The following is a 22009-nucleotide window of genomic DNA, read 5'->3' on the forward strand; positions in this document are numbered from 1 at the left end:
GGAGGCCAAAAATGCAATGTTTCATTCATCCAGTAGGGGGAAGTCACAGGTAGTTACACATATGGTCTGGTGTGCTCTGGTGTGTTCAGGGCGGCCACTCATCAGTCATGTGAAGTTTGGAGTGAATTGGACAAAGCATGAAGAAGTTATGAGAGGATGATGGTTCATCCACCAGGGGGCAGTAATGGGATGCATGCAGGTGTGTTCAGGGTCAGTCCCTCATCACACATGTGAAGTTTCGTGGAAATCGCACAATGTTGATGCAAAAAATGGCACTTCCTGTTTCCACTAGGGGGCGACATGAGCGACACCCCTATCAGATGGAAGAGGTCTCCACCCTGGACCTGTGTATCAATTTTCATGATGATACGTGTTCAATAAAGCCATCAAAAAGCCAAACGTATTTTCATGCCGAGGAATTGATGGTAGCCACGCCCCCACAGGGACGCCATTACTCGTAGCTTCACAGTGTTCATAATGTAGCTTCACCAACTGGTTCTGCATGTTTTAGAAGTGGAATGAAGTTGATGGGGTCAACTATGTATTTTTCATGAATTTAAGTTCACTTCCTGTTACCACCGGGGGGCGCTATGAGTTACGTGGGAAGTTAATATATCGGGACAGTCAGGGCGGAGCCATCATCATGTCCAGCAAGTTTGAAGCTGATTGGATGAAGTATGTGGGCGTGAGAGCCACTCGTATGTACATGGCGAGCACGCCAAAGTTAGTTGAGCCCTGGCAGACACGCCCTTTGACCTACGGATGCGCAGAGCACAACTTAAGCTCAGCTAGGTCTGGAGATGTTGCGTACCTAATTTGAACTTGATCGGGCGAACGCTGTGGGAGGAGTTAATTTTAGGCGGGAAAAATCAAAACCAAAAAGGCCGACTTCCTGTTGGGTTGAGGTCATGAGGTCAAGAGGCTTTTTTGCATATGTGGGTATAATACATATGTGTACCGAATTTTGTGAGCATAGGACAAAGTTAGCAAAATTCCCTATGGGCATTTTTGGACTTTGTAGGGGGCGCTATTCCGCCATTCTGCGTCGACCATGTGCGACCACCCAAAAATATCGAATTTCGGATGAGGCCGGACGTCCGTGCAAAGGTATAAGCATTTTCGCATTTGGGAAAGGGGCGAAATTGGGGCACGAAATGTCGGAAGAATAATAATAATAATAATAATAATAAACATTACAATTTCAATAGGGCTTTCGCCAGGCGACTTGCAGTCGCCGCTCGGGCCCTAATAAACATTACAATTTCAATAGGGCTTTCGCCAGGCGACTTGCAGTCGCCGCTCGGGCCCTAATAATAAACATTACAATTTCAATATAGCATTTTTCCCCGGGGGTCTTCCATACCACATGATTACTTGATTACTTTGGGGTCACTTGCACTTGCAATAATAATAATAATAATAATAAACATTACAATTTCAATAGGGCTTTCGCCAGGCGACTTGCAGTCGCCGCTCGGGCCCTAATAATAACAACAGAAATATGACTAATTAACCTGGTGTCTTCCCGTCAACCGGGCAAATGTCTTACCGGGTCAAAATTGAGGTATACATTATCACCCAATTCTGTGTTACTTTTTTAGCCAACTTCATTCCAAGTTATTACCACAGGTTTTACACATATTTATGGAAATTATGGTCAATAGGCCTCAGTTAAATGAAACTATGCCTCATTTTTTGAGTTAACGCTTGTTGTCCTGCCGGACTCAAGTACTATAACTGCGGTAAAGTGAGCCACTGTTTGCGAGAGTGTGGTAAAGTGAGCAGCTGTCTGATTTTCGTTGCGTCTGAACTAGAGTAAATACGCTAACCATGGTCCTAGAGCAAAGTAAAGGTCCTAAAAGATACATATAGCCTATGTGCTTTTGCTGATATGTGTTCTTTATGAAGATTGAACACATTCCTTATGTTTAATTAGGTGTAAGTTTTATTTTACCGATCGTTTATCAGGTGAATCCAAGTGATTGTTTACTTCCCCGTAATGGTATTAAACCCAATTATTAGGGCCCGAGCGGCGACTGCAAGTCGCCTGGCGAAAGCCCTATTGAAATTGTAATGTTTATTATTAGGGCCCGAGCGGCGACTGCAAGTCGCCTGGCGAAAGCCCTATTGAAATTGTAATGTTTATTATTATTATTATTATTATTATTATTATTATTATTATTATTATTATTCTTCCGACATTTCGTGCCCCAATTTCGCCCCTTTCCCAAATGCGAAAATGCTTATACTTTTGCACGCACGTCCGGCCTCATCCGAAATTCGATATTTTTGGGTGGTCGCACATGGTCGACGCAGAATGGCGGAATAGCGCCCCCTACAAAGTCCAAAAATGCCCATAGGGAATTTTGTTAACTTTGTCCTATGCTCACAAAATTCAGTACACATATGTATTATACCCACATATGCAAAAAAGCCTCTTTACCTCATGACCTCAACCCAACAGGAAGTCTGCCATTTTGGTTTTGATTTTTCCCGCCTAAAATTAACTCCTCCCACAGCGTTCGCCCGATCAAGTTCAAATTAGGTACGCAACATCTCCAGACCTAGCTGAGCTTAAGTTGTGCTCTGCGCATCCGTAGGTCAAAGGGCGTGTCTGCCAGGGCTCAACTAACTTTGGCGTGCTCGCCATGTACATACGAGTGGCTCTCACGCCCACATACTTCATCCAATCAGCTTCAAACTTGCTGGACATGATGATGGCTCCGCCATGAACGTCCCGATATACTAACTTCCCACGTAACTCATAGCGCCCCCCGGTGGTAACAGGAAGTTAACTAAGATTCATTAAAATTACATACTTTGCCCCCTCAACTTCATTCAGAACCAGTTGGTGAAGCTACATTATGAAGACTGTGAAGCTACGAGTAATGGTGTCCGTGTGGCGACGCGGCGACCATCAATTCCTCGCCATGAAAATACGTTTGGCTTTTTGATGGCTTTATTGAACTCGTATCATCATGAAAATTGGTACACAGGTCCAGGGTGCCGACCTCAACGTCTCCATTCGCTCATAGGCGATCTCACTCGTGTCGCCCCCTAGTGGAAACAGGAAGTGCCATATTTTACATCATCATTGTGCGATTTCCACAAAACTTCACATGTGTAATCACTGTCCCACCCTGAACGCAACCGCTTGTGTTTTGTTACACTCTACTGCCCCCTGGTGGATGAACCATCAACCTCTCATAACTCCTTCATGCTTTGTCCAATTCACTCCAAACTTCACATGACTGATGAGTGGCCGCCCTGAACACACCAGAGCACACCAGACCATATGTGTAACTACCTGTGACTGCCCCCTACTGGATGAACGAAACATTGCATTTTTGGCCTCCTTCCAGGTTTTTTCTCACTTTCTGCTTCACGCCACAGCCCCGCCATGCATTATCATTTCATCTTCTTCTTGATGTCACAGGTACACATTTGGTTACATTTCACTGCAGCAAAGTAGAGAAATCTCTCTTCAAAAATGAATCAACTCTATTTACAGTATCCTGACCTTTGACCTTACGTCAAATCAATTCCTTCATAGGTTAGTTCATCATTGTCTTTGCATCTTCTTCCTGATATCTTAATCTGTCACAGACCACATTTGGTTACATTTCACTGCAGCAATGTGGAGAAAACTCACTTCAAAATCACCTCCAAAATGAATAAACTCTAATTACAGTATTCTGACCTTTGACCTTATGTCAAATCAATTCCTTCATAGGTTAGTTCATCATTGTCTTTGCATATTCTTCCTGATGTCTTCTATCACAGGTTCAAATTTGGTTACGTTTCACTATATGTTGAGAAGATCTCACTAGACAGAAAAATAAGTACAGTAAAAAAAAAGAAGTAATGCAGCAGATCAGTAAGTTGTCAGTTTATCAACACAATAGTTTAACTATTTCAGTTATAGGGTATTATTATTTACCATTACACAGCTAATTCTTAATACTCTTACCGGAACCCTGGATTTCCCGGTTGTTTACCACCATTTATTCTGTTTGAACAGCCGTTTCTGAAGTGATTATCACTATTATCACTAAGATACCCGCATACACCTTAATTTTGTTATTACCAGTATAATGCTATGGAAACCCCTCTTAACACTTAATACCGCAATTATTTCTGTTACATATTACAATTACTTTTATTAGTAATCCCACTACTACCCACTGTAAAGACCCCATCACAAAACAATAACAGTGATAGCATGATGACAGGTACGGAAATAGAAGTGGGATAACTAATAAAAGTAATAGGAGAGTTAAAACAGCATTATTTGTAGTTATGTTGGTCCCAATCCTAATAACATTTCTAAGCTGTAAGTAGAGGGATTGATGTATTGTTGTTTAATAAAACGTGCTACGCAAATAAGTCATAATGGAAAAAACTTTAGGGTGGCCAGGTTGTAAAACTGAATTGTTGTACTGATGGCTTCAGCCTGGTAACTATGACAACGCTTCATGCAAATGACGGAACCTACCGGGGATGGCAGAAATGAGGAACCGAAATGAGAAGCAAATCATGAGAGGAACACAATCGTGTAAGACTGGAAGACCGGTAGGGTACAAAATGCGTCAAACATCTCTTCTTAGATGAGGCACTCACTCCTCTCTTTCTGCGGCTGGGATCTGTCTAACTTGAGCTCCGAGTTTTGGTGAGTTTTCTAAAGAAGTAATCTTTAGATAAATGCAATGCGTTGATGGCGGAAGCAGAAGGTCACAGCGCAGTTTATTAATACGCGTCGTGGTTTGATCTTCCACAGAATACACCTCATCGTTTCATTTTCTAGCCTCGCTGACTGCCTCCTATAGACCACTTATTTCCTCAATAGGATTTGGTGTCCTGTTGCAGTTAGATTTTAACCGCGCCACGCATGTTCATATAGCTGACCACGGGAAAACCCTAGGCAGCGATTACCACTTGTTAGTTGTGTGTGGGCGATTTACTTCTGTCATGAAACCGCTGTAGTAAGTCATCATTGTCAGTCACATCCCGAGGAAATCACTGGACTCACGACGTGCTGCTGAGGTTGATAGTTATGGTGGTACAGATTTAAAGCGCACAAAGTTTCAGTTTCTCTATTTGTTTGTGCAATTAAGATCTCAGGAGTTTTAAGTGGTGGCACATGCGAAGATGGAAGAGTGGAAAATGAGCATAGGTATTCTGAGTGACCAGATCCTCAACAGGCTGGCCAAGATGTTGGACAACTCCACCTGCGGATGGAGACAGCTGGCCAATGCGGTGTCTGAGCAACCCAAATTCCGCTGCAGGTGAGACACTGAAGGCATCAAGCCATGTACAAACCTTTTTCATTGTTTGAGCTTTTACACTCTATCCTGTATTAGCCTACATTGATTTTCTTTTATGTATGAAATGATCAGCTAAGCCCCCTTTCTAACGTCTCATTAACATCTCTATAAGTGTTGTTGGCCCTCCCCAACTTTGGGCCCCTTGATCTGACACCATTGAACTCCCTGCAGTGAAAGTGAGCTGACCAGCTGCTCACTCCAGGTGCTGACTGCTGCCGGCAGCCCTGGACGGACACTACTGGCTCGGCTGGCTGATCGTTCCTGCTCCCTGGACTTCCTGCTTCACTGCCTGAGGAAGATGGATCACCAGGAGGCCATACAGCTCCTCACCACATCAGGTAAAAACCCTTAAAAACAAACAAACAAAACCTGTACTTTAATCAGCTTTGAAATGGTTGACACACTTCTGTAATAACAGTGAAATTATTGTAATGTTTAAACTTTAAAAAGACTTTAAACCCTTGATTTAAGCCACAAATGTTCGTTTTCTTAATGGCAAATATGTGTTAATTGAGTTGAAACATTGTTCCAGAAAACAAAAGGGACTGGAGTGCACCCATTAATTCACAGCCTTTAATTGTACAAGCAGTAACATTTCAACACTACACACTGTGTCTTCATCAGAGTCAAAGTGGACAAAGACATGCGGCACACAACATATGTTATCAAATTAGACAAGATGTGCAGTTGTCATTAGATATTTGGTTGGAACGGGGTTTCAAATCTATTGGATAATAAATCCAAGGGTGCAAGGGTGTGTGTGTGTGTGTGTGTGTGTGTGTGTGTGTGTGTGTGTGTGTGTGTGTGTGTGTGTGTCTGTGTGTGTGTGTAGTAAGGTGTCCTGATCAGAGTGCCTGTGTACATTTAAGTATTGTGAATAGACATTTCTCCCTTTGTAACACAGCTGTGATTAGTAACATTACTGTACTCAAGCCTCTGTTACATTTAGGTGTCACAGTAAGTCATGAAGATAAGCAGCATGCACAAGACCAGGAAAAGTTGTTACATCCTGGACTGAAAATATTGCATCAATATGAAAATAGTTTTTGCACCATCCTAGAAATTACATTAGTTCTAATAAACAACATGAAAATGGTTGAAGGCTGTGTCAAATATAACTTTGACAGCAGAGGAAAGTTAATTTGGCACTGGTTTATTTTTCCGATCATTTTTGTCTGTAGAAGTGATTCCTTTGACAAGTTAGTGCCTGTTAAAGATACACCTCACTATCCTCTGATGCCAAATTTTGTATGCATGTGTGTTGTAGTGGCAGAGCTGATCCAGATCACAGTACAGCCTCAGTCCCAGCAGTCCACAGTCGGGGGCAGGGTGGTATTGACCTGCAGGGCCTCTGGTGCCCCTGGACTCACCTACCAGTGGTTCAAAGGCAATAAAGAGGTCAGTCCAACATCTTAAGATTACAGAAAGTGTCTTGAGATTTCAGGTCAAACTCTTGAGTTAAGAGGATTGTACTGTGTTTCTTTTACTGGTGAACTAACTGTTCCCTGGTCAGTTGAATGTAAGCTATTTGTAAGACACAAAGGCAAAGCCAGAGAGGATAATCTTTTTTTTTCTTTTGTAAATTCTGCTTGAAGAGTGTTATCAGTATCAGTTAATAACAATAGTCTATGATTATTTGTCTGTTTTAGGTTCCAGATGAAACTGGAAAAACATCAGAGCTGGTTCTGTGTCCTTTGGCCTTGGTGCACCAGGGTCACTATATTTGTAGGGTCCACCATGGAGAAAACTTCATCTTCTCCCAGTGGGCTCATGTTCGCTTGGTCAACTCTGCAGGCTCTAGTCCAGGTACAACACTCTAACACCCCTCTCCTCTCCTCTCCTCTCCTCTCCTCTCCTCTCCTCTCCTCTCCTCTCCTCTCCACTCCACTTGTGATGTGTTGGTAAATTCTGTAATCTCAGGCTGCAGCAGCCTGTTTCCAGGTTCAGTGAGTGGGCTGCATATCATCTGTCACCCCCGGTCCCAGTTGGTGTCTGAGGGCAACACACTTTCCCTGGAGTGTGATGCAAAGGCCAACCCTCCTGCCCAGTACCAGTGGTACCACAACATGGTTCCCATGCCACAACACCAGACACATTCACTCAAAGTAAGTGTATTCGCAGAGTCGGCCGTGAACTTCTTACATATGTGTGTATCACAATGATTTTATGAAATCTTCTTTTAATTATAACTCATAAGAGGTGGAAAAACATTACAATCAAGGCAAGAAATATGACTCAACAGCAGTATTGTCATAAACGTGATATAAACAACAACAAAAAATATCATTATATAAAAGGCAGGAACTTTGTCAGCTTGAGCTCAATGTTGCTATTGTGTTTGTGTTTTGAGAAGAGTGTTAAGATGATCATATCAAGGTGATGTAACTTTGTCTTGTACAAGATCAAGCTAAAGGAAATTTCCAAATATCATACTCCTAAACCAGTTTGGTTGGTGGATCTCCAGCTGAGTCACCCCTCAACAATGACACTGACTAAAATGATCCAAACATTACAATTAAGTTTCTCTTATATCATTATATGAAATAAATTATATGCAGCTATGTCTAGACTTTTAAACCAAACGAGCTGATAAAGAATCCTCCTATTTGGTATGTTTATATCACTGTGCTGTGTGTTAGTGATGTTGTATGTCCTTGTATTCTTTTCAGATCCCGTGTGTGACCACGGCACACAGAGGACAGTACGAATGTAAGATATTCAATTTGTATCATGAGGCGTGGAGTAACCCAGCAACAATCACCATTGGTGAGACCCAGATATTTTTCTATTTTCCATATTTAGAATTCAAATGCAAAGAGGTCTTAAAATGCAATCATTTTATTAATATCAAGCAAAGACTATTTAACCTAGAAGGAACTTGTAGACTAACATTAGATGTGACACATTAATAAAATCACACATGAGCAAAACTGCAGTACAGTGCAATGAATGACTTCCTGTTTTGCAGGCCCCAGTTCCGATGATGATGTGTCCTGGGTAGAAATTGATCGCGGTCGAGGTATTTATTTATTTATTTTTTCCTGATAGAATATGCAGGAGTGGGTAGAGGAACTACAGTATTTAGATCCTTTTAGTTCCTCCTCTGTTCTTCATCATTGAATCACACCTTAGTTCTTGTTTTTCATGTAGTTCAACTGAAAGTGGAAAGTAATGTGTATGTGGTTCGCAAGCACTGTAGAAATTAAAATGAAATGTTGAGTTGGTCTGATGTAAGAGGAAACAGCATGCGAATGTTTTTTGGGGGTTTTATTTTATTGATGTTGTTTAGACTCACAGGAAGTCCGTAGGTCAACCACCGGACCAGGAATACATCCACTACGAGAGATGGGCAATCCACCGCCATTAGCCAAGCATTTCTATGGTGACTTTTGTGCAAACAAATAGTCACAATATCTGTAGATCACAACATACACTGCAATAAGAGACATTACATGATTTAAAATATATATAATTGTTGTTGTCTTCACCTCCACAGCAACAGACAAAGTTGCTCTCCTGATTGGTAACTTGAACTACCTCTACCACACTCAGCTGTGTGCTCCCATGGCTGATGTGCATGAGTTGACCAACCTCCTCAGACAAATGGACTTCAAGGTGGTTTCCCTGCTTGACCTAAACTGGCAGGAGATGCACAGTGCTGTTACGGAGTTCCTACTGCTGCTTGACAAGGGAGTCTATGGTTTGTCTCTTTACCATATGGACTATATGTTCAACAAATGTGTTTTGTTTGTGACTGTACTTTTAAAGACTACTAAAGTTATAAACTGCTATAACCCTACATAACACTATATTAAATCAGATATAATATTCATGTTCATGCTTTCTACTTTATTTATATTCAGGATAGGTTTGGAGATTGTTTAAAACTTTTTGATATAGCTGCAAATGCACCATTTAATTAAAAAAGAATTACTTACTTTGCAGAATTGTTACAAAGTATGAAAGTGAACACACTTTTTGAAAGCAGACCATTTATTAACAACATAAAAAAATCTGACCAAGCATTCATGCAGTCCTCCTTCCACAGGCTTGCTATACTTTGCTGGTCATGGTTATGAGAACTACGGCAACAGTTTTATGGTTCCCATCGATGCGCCAACCTCCTACACATCAGAGCACTGTTTGTGTGTACAGAATATACTCACCAGGATGCAGGAGAAAGAGACTGGACTCAACGTGTTCTTGCTTGACATGTGCCGCAAAAGGTATGAAGGTTGTTGTTTTGTTTTAAATGAATGAATGAATGAATTTGACCTACTTTTCAGATTAGATCACATGTTGTGCATATTTGTGCTTGAAATATTTTCTGTTTTAGAAACGTAAATGATGATATCATTGTCCAACCGGCACTGCTGAAGGTGACCGCAAACATAGTGTTTGGATATGCCACGTAAGTTGCTGACCCCTTCGACACTTGACTTTTCAAACTATATTGGTTTCACCCTGTTTATTCACGTATTGCACTTTTTGCTTTGAATGAGTTGAGTGTTTGAGACAAGAGTAATATATGTAATACATGTACAAATTACTGTACGTATTGAATATTCCTGCTTTTGGCTTGTTGCTCATGTGTGGCTGTTTGTGTTTAGATGCGCTGACGCAGAAGCATATGAAGTGAAGAAGGAGGACGTGTCCAATGGCATTTTCATAAGCTTCCTCAAACGGCGGGTTTGTGAAGATGAGAAGGTCACAGTCATGCTAGACAGGGTGGCTGAAGGTATGTAAAGTGCACATGTTAAGTATGAATTTTTCAGTCTTATAGATTTGCATTGACTGTATGAAGCTGTTTTGTATTTAGGGTGTGATTATGCTTGATGTTTCAATGACATGTTTAAAATTTCAGTTTTAATGCTGATTCACAGAGGGCAAAAAAAAAAATGCTGCTGCACTGCTCTCTTTGTGTTGCAGTTCTGGACACATACCACTCAGTAACATTACACCATAGACAGCTGATGGAGCACACCTGCTTTGACAACTCTGTGCAACTGTTAAACAGCGCTGATTAATGCATATTGTGAACTAAACGTTTTTTACTCTTACCAGACATGGGACGATGTCGGATCACTCAAGGGCGGCAGGCTTTGGAGCTACGCAGTAATCTATGTGAACGACGTTCCCTCACTGACCAGATTCAGACCTCTGACTGTTCTGCAGCCGATTCAGCTCGAAACCTGCAGTGGGCCGTTGCTCATGGTACCCTTTTTTTTAGAACTATGAACTTCAACAATTAAATATATATAACATTGATGTAATTATGGGAATTGAGATTATTTTACAGGCACAGATTAAGCTTTGTTTTAGAGTAACAATATTCCTTCAGTATGAGGGAACAATTAATGAACTGTAATCAAATGTATTTCTTCATAGTCCTGCCTGAAAGAACTTGCCTGAAGTTTGAATGTGGGGTGACGGTTCAGCTCGGGTTTGCTGCTGAGTTCTCCAACATCATGGTTATCTACACTCGCATACTTGAGAAGCCCAAAGACATTGTTTCCTGCTCTGCTCAGTTTACTGATTTCCCTGAGGTAGATATATTATGACTGGAGATTATGACTAGATTGGAGAGTTTAAAAGACACACACATGGTGCATTATGACTCATCAAGCTTGTGATCCTGGAAGTAAAGCAAAAACAAATTTATAAATATTTCCACTTGTATCCATCTTTCAGTGTTTCTCAATATGCTATATTTTAATATTTTTTGTTACTTTATGTGACTGTGGCAGGATGTTGACATTGACCTGAAGAAGAGTAATCAGGAAACTCTGCTTGAGGCAGGCAGTTTATTATTGATCAAGGAAAATCTTCCTTCTCCGGAGGTCCCTAGTCTCTACACGCGGATTCGATGCCTGCAGAGACTCAAGGTCAGACAGTTGTCATTGTTTTCAGAATTACTTCTCTTATTTCTGTCCTAGGAGAAACTTGATAAATGTTGAATACCATACATAATACCATATGGAGACAATCTAGTAGTACTGTAGCCAGGGATGAGGCATAAACTCCAGTTTAACTATTTGGTCAAAGTTTATGTTAAAAAAATATCTTATTAAATCTGCAATTGAGAGAATAATTAACTCTTAAATTATCCTCTAAAGCTAAAAAACACATTCTGCTTTTCACTGTGTTCACAGAGGGACCTCACATTCACCGTCTGTCTTCACTACACTTATTCCAACATGGATGAGGAAGTAGAGGAAAGACAAACATATAGAGTTGGAAAACCTCTAGTCTCCAAACTCAACCTCCATGAACCACGACTGCCTCGCATCTCCTCCACCTCTTCATCCCTCAGCCTCAACTCCAGCGTTGCTGAGTGCTCATCCTTTGCTGAGGCCTTTACCTCTGTTGGGTCAGCCTAATGGTCATGTTATACACAAACATGCAGGAATCTGCTACTGCTGACACATGGTGATGAGAAATACAATTTCCATTCCCACTAAGTATGATTAAACCTATCATTTGACCACACCTTGGTAATAAAACAGTACAAACGTCAAAAGATGGGAAATAAAACTTGTGAGTTTGCCATTTTAGTACATTTGACACAGGACTCAAGTTTGTGGTCAGTTGAGCTGTTCTTGTCTTACAGGTATCCATGCATTAAGTTTTTGTAATATTTTATAAACATTTTTACAATAATGTAATGCACTATAATGCAATTCAAAATATAACACAATGTCTATCAAGTCTGATATGTGTTTTGTTTGCAAGGGAAGAAATAAAGCAATCTTTGAAGATTAATTGTATTAAACCTTGCATGTCCTCAGCTTTGTGTAACGTTTAATACATGTATGTGCATTTCTTGTGTCCCCATTTTAACAGAGAATGTATGATTGCAATATAAAGTCTTTTATAAATGAAAGCAGCTCTCCTGTGCTGGTCTCTGCACTATAATTGAACTGCGCATGCGCACTGACGTCAACTAGCTACGGCCTCCATTTTGCAGTAGTTTTGCAAGCTAGCTGCTCCCTTTGGCGGTGCAGCATTAGTTAATAAAGTGCATAGAGGGATTATTTCAAACTGAAGATATATTTTCACGGACAAAACAATGGCTGATCCATCAACAGAGGTGGAGGTTCCGGAAGGCGGAGAGGTTCGCAAACTGTCGGAGCTGAGAGTTATCGATCTGAAGGCCGAGCTGAAGAGACGAAACCTGGACACCACTGGCGTCAAGAGCGTGCTGTCGGAGCGCCTGAAAAAGGTCTTGTGAAACAGTCAAGAAATTAATTGGATGAATGTAAAGTTTACCTGATTATGCAGAAGGCTGCGAAATGCATATTCTGTCTTTGCGAATGAACCATGTCAGGCCAATGTTTAATCAACGCTAATGTTAGTATGCCAGGCCCGTTGACACGAACTGTTGCTAACATTTGCGCCAAACAGCTAAATGTTTCCATGTCTTTTTTTCTTCTTTCTTTTTTTTTTTTTTTTTTAAATGTGGTGGTGCTGTTTTTCAATTGTCCTGTATTGTGACATTACAGTCAATGAAAGTTTGTTATTGCTCCACCCTCCGTAAACAGGCAATTGAAGAAGATGGTGGAAATCCTGATGAGATTGTTGTTGCTCCGGAGTCAGCCGGGAAGAAACCTACACCTAAACGGGCCACCAAAGGTATAGCTTAACAGGAGATGTGTGTGAAGTGGAGACCATGTTGTAGCGTTACTGTCACTGTCTGTACAGTCTGTTGTGTCTATGTGTGCACATGCCCCTTTCATTTCTGCTTAACCGAAACTATGCTGAAGAGTCCTTTGCCAGTTGACATATGATCCTCTCATCTCGTGGTACCTCATGCTGGTGCGCGGTCACATGAACACTGTGGATATATAATATGATCTGGATACGGTGCCGCCGCTCAGCCTAGCCTCCAGATTCGCCCAGTGGTCACTCGCGGTATTGCAGCGAAAAATCCCCTTGTGGCCCAAAGTAAAATATACCAATTGACCACCATTATAAAAGAGATGTCTGTAAAACTATTGACAGGACACCTTGAACTGCAAATAATAGGGACAATAGTTTGTAGTATTTGATTTCGGATGCAGGGTATAGGCTGAGTGGGAGAAACAATACTGTGCATATTCAGCAGGTAGAATACCCCCAGAAGTAAACCTGGAAGCAATAAACTTTTTTGCTCTTGTGCCAGGCGAGCAATTCTTATTGGACTAAATAGGCGCAATATTTGAGTCCAGTATCCAGATCTTACATACATCCATGATGAACACAGAGGCTTGTGATAAGAAATAATAAAATGTTTCAGTGTTTGCAGGCATTATATTCACTTACCAATTAAATTACTATGTAATGTTGAGTAGCTGCAAGTCTACAGTACATGGATGTGCACTCCGTTGCCACTTCACTAGAAGCACCTTGTTAAAGGTGAAGCAGTATAACAGAACAGAGTCATACCTGTGTGAAGGTAATAATGCCCTGCAGCAGGGGTATTGGAAAAAAAGTGCGAGTGCAAGTCAAGCCTTGAATGTAATGGAAATATGGCATTCATGTTTGTTTCATGTATTAATTTAAGAAATCTGATCCGATGTTGTTGTCTGACGCCATTTTTCGCCTCTTAGGTGGAGTGGAAGCTTCACTGACATTTCAGTCACATGCTAAATGTGTGTCACGATTTATTCCCCAGTTGTGGTTTCTGTGCACTTTGTTGCAATTTTTTTCTCTTTTGCTTCCAAAAAAAAAAAAATTCCCCTCAAATTTCTGACTTTTCCACTTAATTTTTTTTGCTGCAAATTAGTAAATGTATAGAAAGATGGGCATAAACAAACTATGAAATAATCACAGAAGATTTTGATTTGCATTCATGTAGGACCTGTTGCAGGGTTGTGGTGTCGGGTGGAAGTTGATGGCCTGACTCATGTAGAACCTGACACAGAAAAGTTTCGTTCATAACCTGCGAGACACCCAATGACTTGGTCTAAACTAAAGCATATTCTCTATTCTCTAGATTCAAGGCAAGAGAATGATGAACCAGAGGACAGTACTATTGAGGACGATTCCCACGATGGCCATGTAAGATTGTTGAAAATGATTTTCATATCTAATTACTAACATTATGCTTTTGCTCTGGATGTTACTGTTGGGTTTTCTTTTTTGTTTTGTTTTTTTAAACAAATTTCTCCTTTTCTTTATCTGGACGAACTTCAGGATGAACATGAGAACATGCAGGAAATGGACATCCTCGACATGAACATCCTGGATGAGACGGAGAATGACAATGGAATACCAGCTGAGGACGATGATAATGATGATGATGAAGTTGAGAATTTTCATGGCGAGGAAGACGCAGCGATGAAGGAAGAACATGACAACCGAGCTTCCGAGTCGGAAGAAGAAGCAGGAGTTCCAGAGGTGAGAAACTAGACCAGAAACCTTTCTACAAATGTTTAACTTTGTAACTAGCAAGTTTTAATGTTACTTGTATGTATTTTTGTCAGATTAAGGAGTCCGAGATCGTTGATAAAGATGAATATATGACGTCCTCCTCAATCAATATGGTATGCTCCCTTACAAATACTTCTCGTATGTAAATCTTGAAAACAATCATAAAATTAAATGTTTCAAACTGCTCTTTTCATAAATACATCATCCTTTTTGTTTTAGGCTCAGGATCCAGAGGCAGACGACGTGAAAGAAGAAACAGGTACTGTAGAGAAAGGGTTAGAAGAAGGTGTAGGTATCTTTTCTAGTGTTGAGCTTGGAATGCAAACACTTTGTTTAGTTTCAACCAGGAAGAGAGACTGGAAGCCCAAAGGAAATTGCTGGCTTTGTGTTGAAATTTGGTTAACCATAGTTCATAATTTCAGTGTTAAGATTGGTCAAAGTTATCAATGATTATGTTGCAGTACTGAAACAGTGGTTAACAATTTGATGCACATTGACAGCAATTGAATATCATGGTCAGGGAGGTGTGAGCTGTTGCAGATGATTGCAGTGTTTCTAGGTCGCCACTTGAAGAGCAAGACAACGAAGATGCATCAAGACTCATCAGCGATTACAACTTTTTAAAGACACTGACTCAGAAATGAGCTGTTTGTGACACTGCTGGACTTGAGCTGAAGTTCTGGTCAATGCAAATGGACACTGGAAAAGTTCAAGGCTGAAAGATGACAGACTGCAGCGAGCCTCTACTGCCTCACTGCTGATCTTGTGGCTCTCTTCAGCACTGAACGCTTTGTCCGCTTTGGATCAGGTGAACAGAGTGAAGTGGTTCAACTTGAGAAATGAGCAAAAGTGTGTCCCTCTAGTTGCTTGGTTGTCCTCCAGCTTTTGGGTTCTCTTCCAGTCTCTCATTAGGGTCTACTTCATCGTTTTAATAACTAGTTCTAAGAGCACAGGCCAGTGGTCATGACGTTCCTAATCCAGGCCTTGCCAGTTCCTCGTTAACCATTGCTGTGTTTCAGAAGTGATTAAACTCTGTGCCATTCTATTCCTGTTAAATCCGTAGAAAATGACAAAGTAGCCGGGTCTTGTTTATCTGAGCCGCTTAACGAAGATCAACCCCAGAGCCACGAGACGAGCCCTGAAGAAGAGCAAGCTGTCACCGCCGGAGGGGAAGACAATGTGTCCGACACTGGTGCCAAAACCGACAAGGCCGCCTCTGGAGATGCGGAGAGCGACAGGGATGTCTCAGAGACTGACACCAAGGAGGTTGGGGACACGCATAACGTCCCAGAAGAGACATTTGACAGTGAAAAGAAAAGCTCGCAGGCTGTTAGTGTAAGCGAACAGGGCACCGGGGGTGAAACTGTTGATTCAGAAATGGGGTCTATGAAGGGTGAGGCGGATGAGAAGACAGAAGAGAAAGCTGCTGCGGATTCAGCCTCCACAGTGAAAGAGTCCTCTTCTGTAGAGGGCGATGATCAGAAAAAGAGGTTTGTTGCTTTCTGTCTACTAGAAACCAAAATGGCTATCTCTGTTGCATTGGCTCCTTTGTGCTAGCAAAATTTGGATGCTCTTTTGGAGGTAAAAAATGTTGTTCGCATTTGTCTGTTTTCATTTCTCATCACTTACACTCACGTATCCCACTTAGTTACCCATTGACAAGTAATGTATCGGAACTGTCACAGGGTATAGCTCCATTTATTCACTGTTAAAATCACTGCACTATGGTACACGACGGGTGGATCATTGTTGATATTGTATTATGTCATACTACACATGCATATATAGATCTGTATGAGGAGAGATCGCAGGTGTCCTCACTGTTGTATGTTTATGGCTTTCTTTCTTTGTCTCTAGTTCTGAGGAAAAGGATGGCAAGGCCGAGTCAAAAGATGAAAAGGGTGAGTTTATTAAGGGAGGTCTTTCCTGCTGCAGTGCTTCAAATGCAATGGATAAATGGTCATTAACTTACTTTTTATGTGCATAGCCGCTGGAAGTGGTGCTGCAGCAAGCAGTAGCAGGAATCTGTGGGTAAGCGGCCTCTCTTCCACTACCAGAGCGACTGATCTGAAGACCCTCTTCAGCAAATATGGCAAGGTTGGTATCTTAAACAGGTTAGAATTTACAGGCCATTTAATCCATTTAATCAAAGTTATTAGTAAAGTACTAATAACTGGAGTTGTTTTCACGTTTTCTTCTCCTTTTTGACCTTTTCCTGCAGGTTGTTGGAGCTAAAGTGGTGACCAATGCTAAGAGCCCCGGGGCTCGCTGCTATGGCTTTGTCACCATGTCCTCCACAGAGGAGGCCACCAAGTGTATCAGCCACCTTCACAGGACTGAACTGCATGGCAGGATGATCTCTGTGGAGCGGGTAAGTGTTAAGGGAACGCTTGTGCATACAGTCCTCCAATAAGTAATCTCACCCAGATAAACGCCTTACGGATCTCGGTAAGATCTTCATTTCATCATTTGTGTGTGAAACTATTTCCTGTTATTTAATTGAATCACCTCTGTGTGCAGTTTGAGTTCTGGAGAGTGTAATGGATTTATTTAAATTAAGCTGATGGATACAATCCTAAATACACTGGCATGCAGTCCTATTTAGAAACCTGTATAACAAATAAAAAAAGTAATTAGGCACACCATACAGCACATGCTCATTAAACGTGTTGTAATGTCAGCTACATGGATTTTATTCAGGCTGTAATGCAGCCTACCTGCAAGTTATTTAATATGTTAGACATAGGAATGTATTGTCTAGTATTAACCATCTGCTATTGTTTTAGGTAAAATACTGTCCAGAACAATGAATGCTGACAACAAGGAGGGCTTTTTTTTGTTGTTTAAAAAGAAAAACTGCTCTTGAATGACACAAAAGTTATTTTCATTGAAAAACACAAATATAACACCTTCAGAAAAGGTGGTGGTGGTCACTTTTATAGTATGACGTGATCAGTGTGAAACTGGATCTCTTCTGAATAAATCATTTCAACCCGTTTGAATGTTAAAGGCTAAAAACGAGCCAGCCGGGAAGAAGCCAGCAGACAAGAATGACACCAAGAAGTCTGGCAGTGACAGGAGACACTCAACTGACTCAAAGTAAGACTGCCTACAAGCTGCCACATGTTGAAAAATGAGTGGGCCTTTGAGTATCAAGTGTTCATGTATTTTCAGCATGGCTTGCCCAAGTGGTAACCTACAGCCATTGCAGATTTAACACTCAAAGCCCTTTTTTACATGAGGAAAAAACAGTCATGAAACTGTTAATACACAGAACTCTGAAGTCACATTCATGTTTTTTGCAGGTCTGATGGAAAGGATGAAAAGTCTGAGGGAGAGGGAAAAGATGGCAAAGGTGAGAGAAGTGGGATTATTTATAGCTTGTATGTATCAAGTGAACACTTCAACTATATAAAGTATCTACTTATATTCATGACAATAATAATGTATGAGTTTTTAACAGGGCGTAATGAGAGGACTGTAGTCATGGATAAGTCCAAGGGAGAGCCCGTCATCAGCGTCAAAACCAAAAGCAAGGAACGAGTAAGTCAACGGGTTTCCCAATAAAAAACATGAAACAACTGAATATAATTTGTTTTACTCATTTCTAGATACACTAAATGTATCTGTGCCAATCTATGGTTGTTGGTAATTTAATTTCTTCCCTTCTCTCCTTTCTCCAGAGCTCAAAGAGTCGGGACCGCAAGTCACTCAGTAAAGAGAAGAAAGACATCTTGTCATTTGACCAGATCAAGGAGCAGAGGGAGAGGGAGAGGCAGAGACAACGAGAGAGAGAGATCAGAGAGGTGGAGAGACGCAGATACACGTAAGGTTCATGCAAGAATTAGCTAGAAACTTCAATCTCATCTCAACCCACCATAATAAGGTTTAGGGCAACCTTATTAAAATGAATGTTGGTCTTTTACTTAGTTTTGGATTATTATCTTGTGGAGGTTCATAGGAAATGGACACTATCAACCTACTGCCTCATCTGTCTTATAAATTCATTTATTGATTTTCTTCTAGTGACCGTGATCGTGACAACCGTCCAGACCGTGAGCGTGAGAGAATCCGTCTGTTCAGGGAGAGAGAGGAGCGGAAGCACTTGCTCAGGAAGAGAGACTGGCTGGAGGTATAGTAAAATAGCTCGTTTCCATCAGTATTTCTGACCCCTTCCTGGTGCAACTTACACTCTGCAGTAATTTGTAACCTGCTGAAAACATATCCTGTTATGTTTTATGTAATTCCTCATTGTCAGCCCTACTTTCTTATGAATTACATATTGACTCTAATTAACCCATGAATAGTTTAATTCACAGGCTGAGAAGCAGCGCCTTGACCAGGACCGCATGGAGCGTCAGTTCCTGGAGCGGGAAAGGATGCGTATAGAGTACGAGAGGCGGCGCGAGCAGGAAAGGATCCTCAGAGAGCGTGAAGAACTGCGACGACAGCAAGAACAGCTGCGCTATGAACAAGATCGGCGCCCCGTTAAGAGGCCTTATGACGTAGACGGCAGGTAAAGGATGACAAGACAAAGTGTAGTGACACTTAACATAATGAAACATAATGGATTTATTTTATAGCAGAGGTTCAACTAGAGATGCAGCTCAATGAATGAGTTTCATTCTGGATGTTGTTGCTCACTGTTTTTTTTTTTTTTAGGAAGGATGACTGGCCTGAGAAGCGCATGGCCATGGATGACCGATATGGCCGTTCAGACTTCGGTCGACAGGAACGTTATCAGGACTTTGACCACAGAGACCGAGGACGTTACCAAGACGACATGTTGATGGACAGGCGGGACAACACTCGTGGCCTTGGTGCAGACAGAGATGGCCAGGTAAGAGGCATAGTGAAACATATGAATGGTAGCAGCTTAAATTTGATGCAACTGCACAGGAACAGTGTGTGTGTGAGGTTTAACTGTCTGTGGTGTCTTTTCTTGCAGCATTTCTCAGACAGGTCAGAGAGACATGGCAGAGATGGCCGAGAATCGTGGACTGGAGGCTACGACAAGCGCATCAACCCCAGGTGACCATCACTCTGAGCAATCAATGTGCATGTCAGATGGCATGATATGACTACAGGGTAAAAGCTCAGAGAACAGTGTTTGTATGCAGCAGGGGGAGAATGGGTCAGTGCAGATGTGTCTGCATCTCTTTGGGATAGCGTGAGAGAGAGAACGTGAGAACAGGGCGTGCAGCTCCAAAAATTGAAAATTAATTAGTAGCAGGCAAAGTTTTATTTGGGCAGGCCACCACAGATACATTTATGTATGGGAAGCCCAGAGTTCCCTGAGGGGTAATAATGTGAAAAATACGTATTGTCTTTCTTTTTTCTTTTAGGGAAGGAGGTCGAGACTGGGACTCGGGACGGAAGATTGATGGAGACAGAGCATGGCAAAGTATGAATATTTGTGCTTTATATTGTGTGAAATGACTACTGGTAGCTTCAAGTTGCACAAATATAGCAACAGCCTGAAAGAAAATGGTGTAATGTGTTCTGAAGCTGCTTATAGTTGGTATCCTGCTTAATGGTGATTGGTAGAGCTATGAACACTGTCGTTTGTCGGTGTGTCTGATGTTTTGCCCCTCTGTTCCAGGTAGAGACGGTGCTATCCCAGGCCAGAGCCACATGGCACGTGGAGGAATGGCAGGGTGAGCTGGTTTTACAGTTGGATTTAAGTTTCATTTTTGACATAATCCTTCTCAAAGAAAAACTTCAGTTCATGAGAGCATGCCACTGTATTTGTTGTAACAATGTCACTCATTGTGTGTTTTTGTGTTTTTGGTCACCAGGCGTGGAGGTTACATGAACACAGGAACATCTCAGTCTCTCTCTGGAGCTCTAAACAGACAGAACCAGCTAATGCAGGGCAGTGGGCTGCAGGGTGGAGCCTTCGGTCGGCGCTACTGATGCCTCTGTCTGTAGACAACATCTGGACTGTTTGAGGAGGTCACATCAGGGAGGGTGTGACCATCTTGTTTTTGTACAAAAAAAAAAAAGAAAAAAATCTTACGAGGAATTCTTTTTCGCACAATTCCTTTCCTTTTTCCAATTGCGATGGAGACCCTTATTTCCCTGGTCACTTGATCACCTGTCTTGTGTTTCTCATGCAGTCCTACCTACCTTGCCTGTATAACACAACCGTCTGCTTACAAAAGTGTGTTGTATAAGCGGGCTGACCTGTGGTGGAGTCATATCAGAGCTTTGTGCTGTAATTTCAGATGTTTTATAGACACCTGGATGGACCTAACCTCACAGTCTCCTTGCTGTATCCCAGTCTGTCTGAACATTTTGGAAGTTCTCCACTCTGTAATGTATGTAAGCCCCTCGTTGGCCAGTCAGATGTTCAGTAAAGCAGAGATCTTCATCTGCTTCTTGTAATTAATGTTCTGAGCTTCAAGCTACTTTTTGGATGTCATCTCTTATTTTAGGATGGTTGGTGAAATTTCCAGGCCGAATAAAAGGTTTTTAAATTAAATGTTACATTCTAATAATTCATGCTTGTAAGACTTTTTTTTAAATATTTCAAACCAAACTCTTTTTGTACATAGTAGGTTTTGATTTGTGTAAATGTTAGATGATGGTGGTAAATACCCCAGGAATCTATCGAGTAAGATCGTGTAACTCAAATATGTTTTTAGGTTTGTTCATAAAATTTTGTTATGTTGTCCTCATGTTGACACTGTTTGGTTTCTTTGAATGCCAGTTCAGTGTCCGAGAAAACCAGCTGCTGGTATCTCTTGGGGCTTAATTTGTAAAATGCACAAAAAATAAAAAGTTTTTCATCTTTTTGCAGTGGTGCAACTGAATCAAATTTTCCCTCTGCCTATTTTTAAAACATTTTCTCAAGTCAGTTTCTGAGTATAACATTGTGTAGTTATTAGAATTCACACAACAAAATACAAAAACAGTATATGAGGTGGCATGACACTAACAACTATTTTTCCCCCTATTTATTGTACCACAATTTGTTGAAATAGTAAAAAAAAAAAAAAACATATAGCTCATAAATATTCTTGGATCATGCACAAAGCCAGGCCCTTTGTCTCAGTATTGATTATTTAATTTTGAGTCACCAGTTTGGCATATGATGGATATTGTTTTGTACCCTGCAAATGTGAAATGGTTGAATTTCCCTCCAGTCATATCTTAAGATGAATATAAAATACTTGGAATAACAATTTATTTCAAATCTGGGTTTTCAACAATAGGTTTCAATCCTTCAAACAGCATGTACTCTTCCCTCATTAAAAATTCCAGAAAGTATA

The 22009-nt window shown here is 41.1% G+C and overlaps 2 protein-coding genes across 3 annotated transcripts; both read left to right on the top strand.

The window, feature by feature from the left end:
- The first annotated feature begins 4445 nt into the window (after positions 1-4445).
- On the top strand, positions 4446-12163 carry malt2 (MALT paracaspase 2). The gene is made up of 16 exons (XM_062423764.1): positions 4446-4669; positions 5115-5285; positions 5496-5662; positions 6592-6722; positions 6974-7130; positions 7245-7429; positions 7994-8090; positions 8293-8343; positions 8821-9024; positions 9373-9550; positions 9661-9735; positions 9935-10062; positions 10389-10538; positions 10713-10870; positions 11072-11209; positions 11477-12163. Exons 2-16 carry the CDS (start codon positions 5149-5151, stop codon positions 11702-11704), a joined length of 2184 nt encoding a protein of 727 aa, XP_062279748.1. The 5' UTR covers positions 4446-4669; positions 5115-5148; the 3' UTR covers positions 11705-12163.
- Positions 12164-12289: 126 nt separating this feature from the next.
- safb (scaffold attachment factor B) lies at positions 12290-21528 on the top strand. Of its 2 annotated transcripts, none has more exons than XM_062423762.1 (21): positions 12290-12546; positions 12866-12956; positions 14299-14363; positions 14499-14702; positions 14789-14848; positions 14955-14994; positions 15799-16225; positions 16593-16636; positions 16723-16832; positions 16957-17106; positions 17746-17834; positions 18041-18090; positions 18199-18278; positions 18419-18561; positions 18762-18867; positions 19043-19251; positions 19398-19575; positions 19684-19766; positions 20081-20139; positions 20338-20392; positions 20534-21528. In XM_062423762.1, exons 1-21 carry the CDS (start codon positions 12394-12396, stop codon positions 20649-20651), a joined length of 2514 nt encoding a protein of 837 aa, XP_062279746.1. In that variant the 5' UTR covers positions 12290-12393; the 3' UTR covers positions 20652-21528. The 2 variants fall into 2 exon arrangements, with proteins under 2 accessions (XP_062279746.1, XP_062279747.1); XM_062423763.1 differs by having other exon boundaries at positions 19055-19251.
- Positions 21529-22009: the final 481 nt, after the last annotated feature.

This window comes from Scomber scombrus, chromosome 8, assembly GCF_963691925.1.
Source record: "Scomber scombrus chromosome 8, fScoSco1.1, whole genome shotgun sequence".
Lineage (NCBI taxonomy): Eukaryota > Metazoa > Chordata > Actinopteri > Scombriformes > Scombridae > Scomber > Scomber scombrus.

Excerpts from the sequence above, each read along its gene's own strand:
- safb (XM_062423762.1), top strand. The coding sequence starts at position 12,394 with ATGGCTGATCCATCAACAGAGGTGGAGGTTCCGGAAGGCGGAGAGGTT. Across the intron at positions 14,849-14,954 it reads CGTCCTCCTCAATCAATATG|GCTCAGGATCCAGAGGCAGA; the intron begins GTATGCTCCCTT and ends TTTTTGTTTTAG. Across the intron at positions 19,576-19,683 it reads GTGCAGACAGAGATGGCCAG|CATTTCTCAGACAGGTCAGA; the intron begins GTAAGAGGCATA and ends CTTTTCTTGCAG.
- malt2 (XM_062423764.1), top strand. The coding sequence starts at position 5,149 with ATGGAAGAGTGGAAAATGAGCATAGGTATTCTGAGTGACCAGATCCTC. Across the intron at positions 7,430-7,993 it reads ACCAGACACATTCACTCAAA|ATCCCGTGTGTGACCACGGC; the intron begins GTAAGTGTATTC and ends TATTCTTTTCAG. Across the intron at positions 10,871-11,071 it reads AGTTTACTGATTTCCCTGAG|GATGTTGACATTGACCTGAA; the intron begins GTAGATATATTA and ends TGACTGTGGCAG.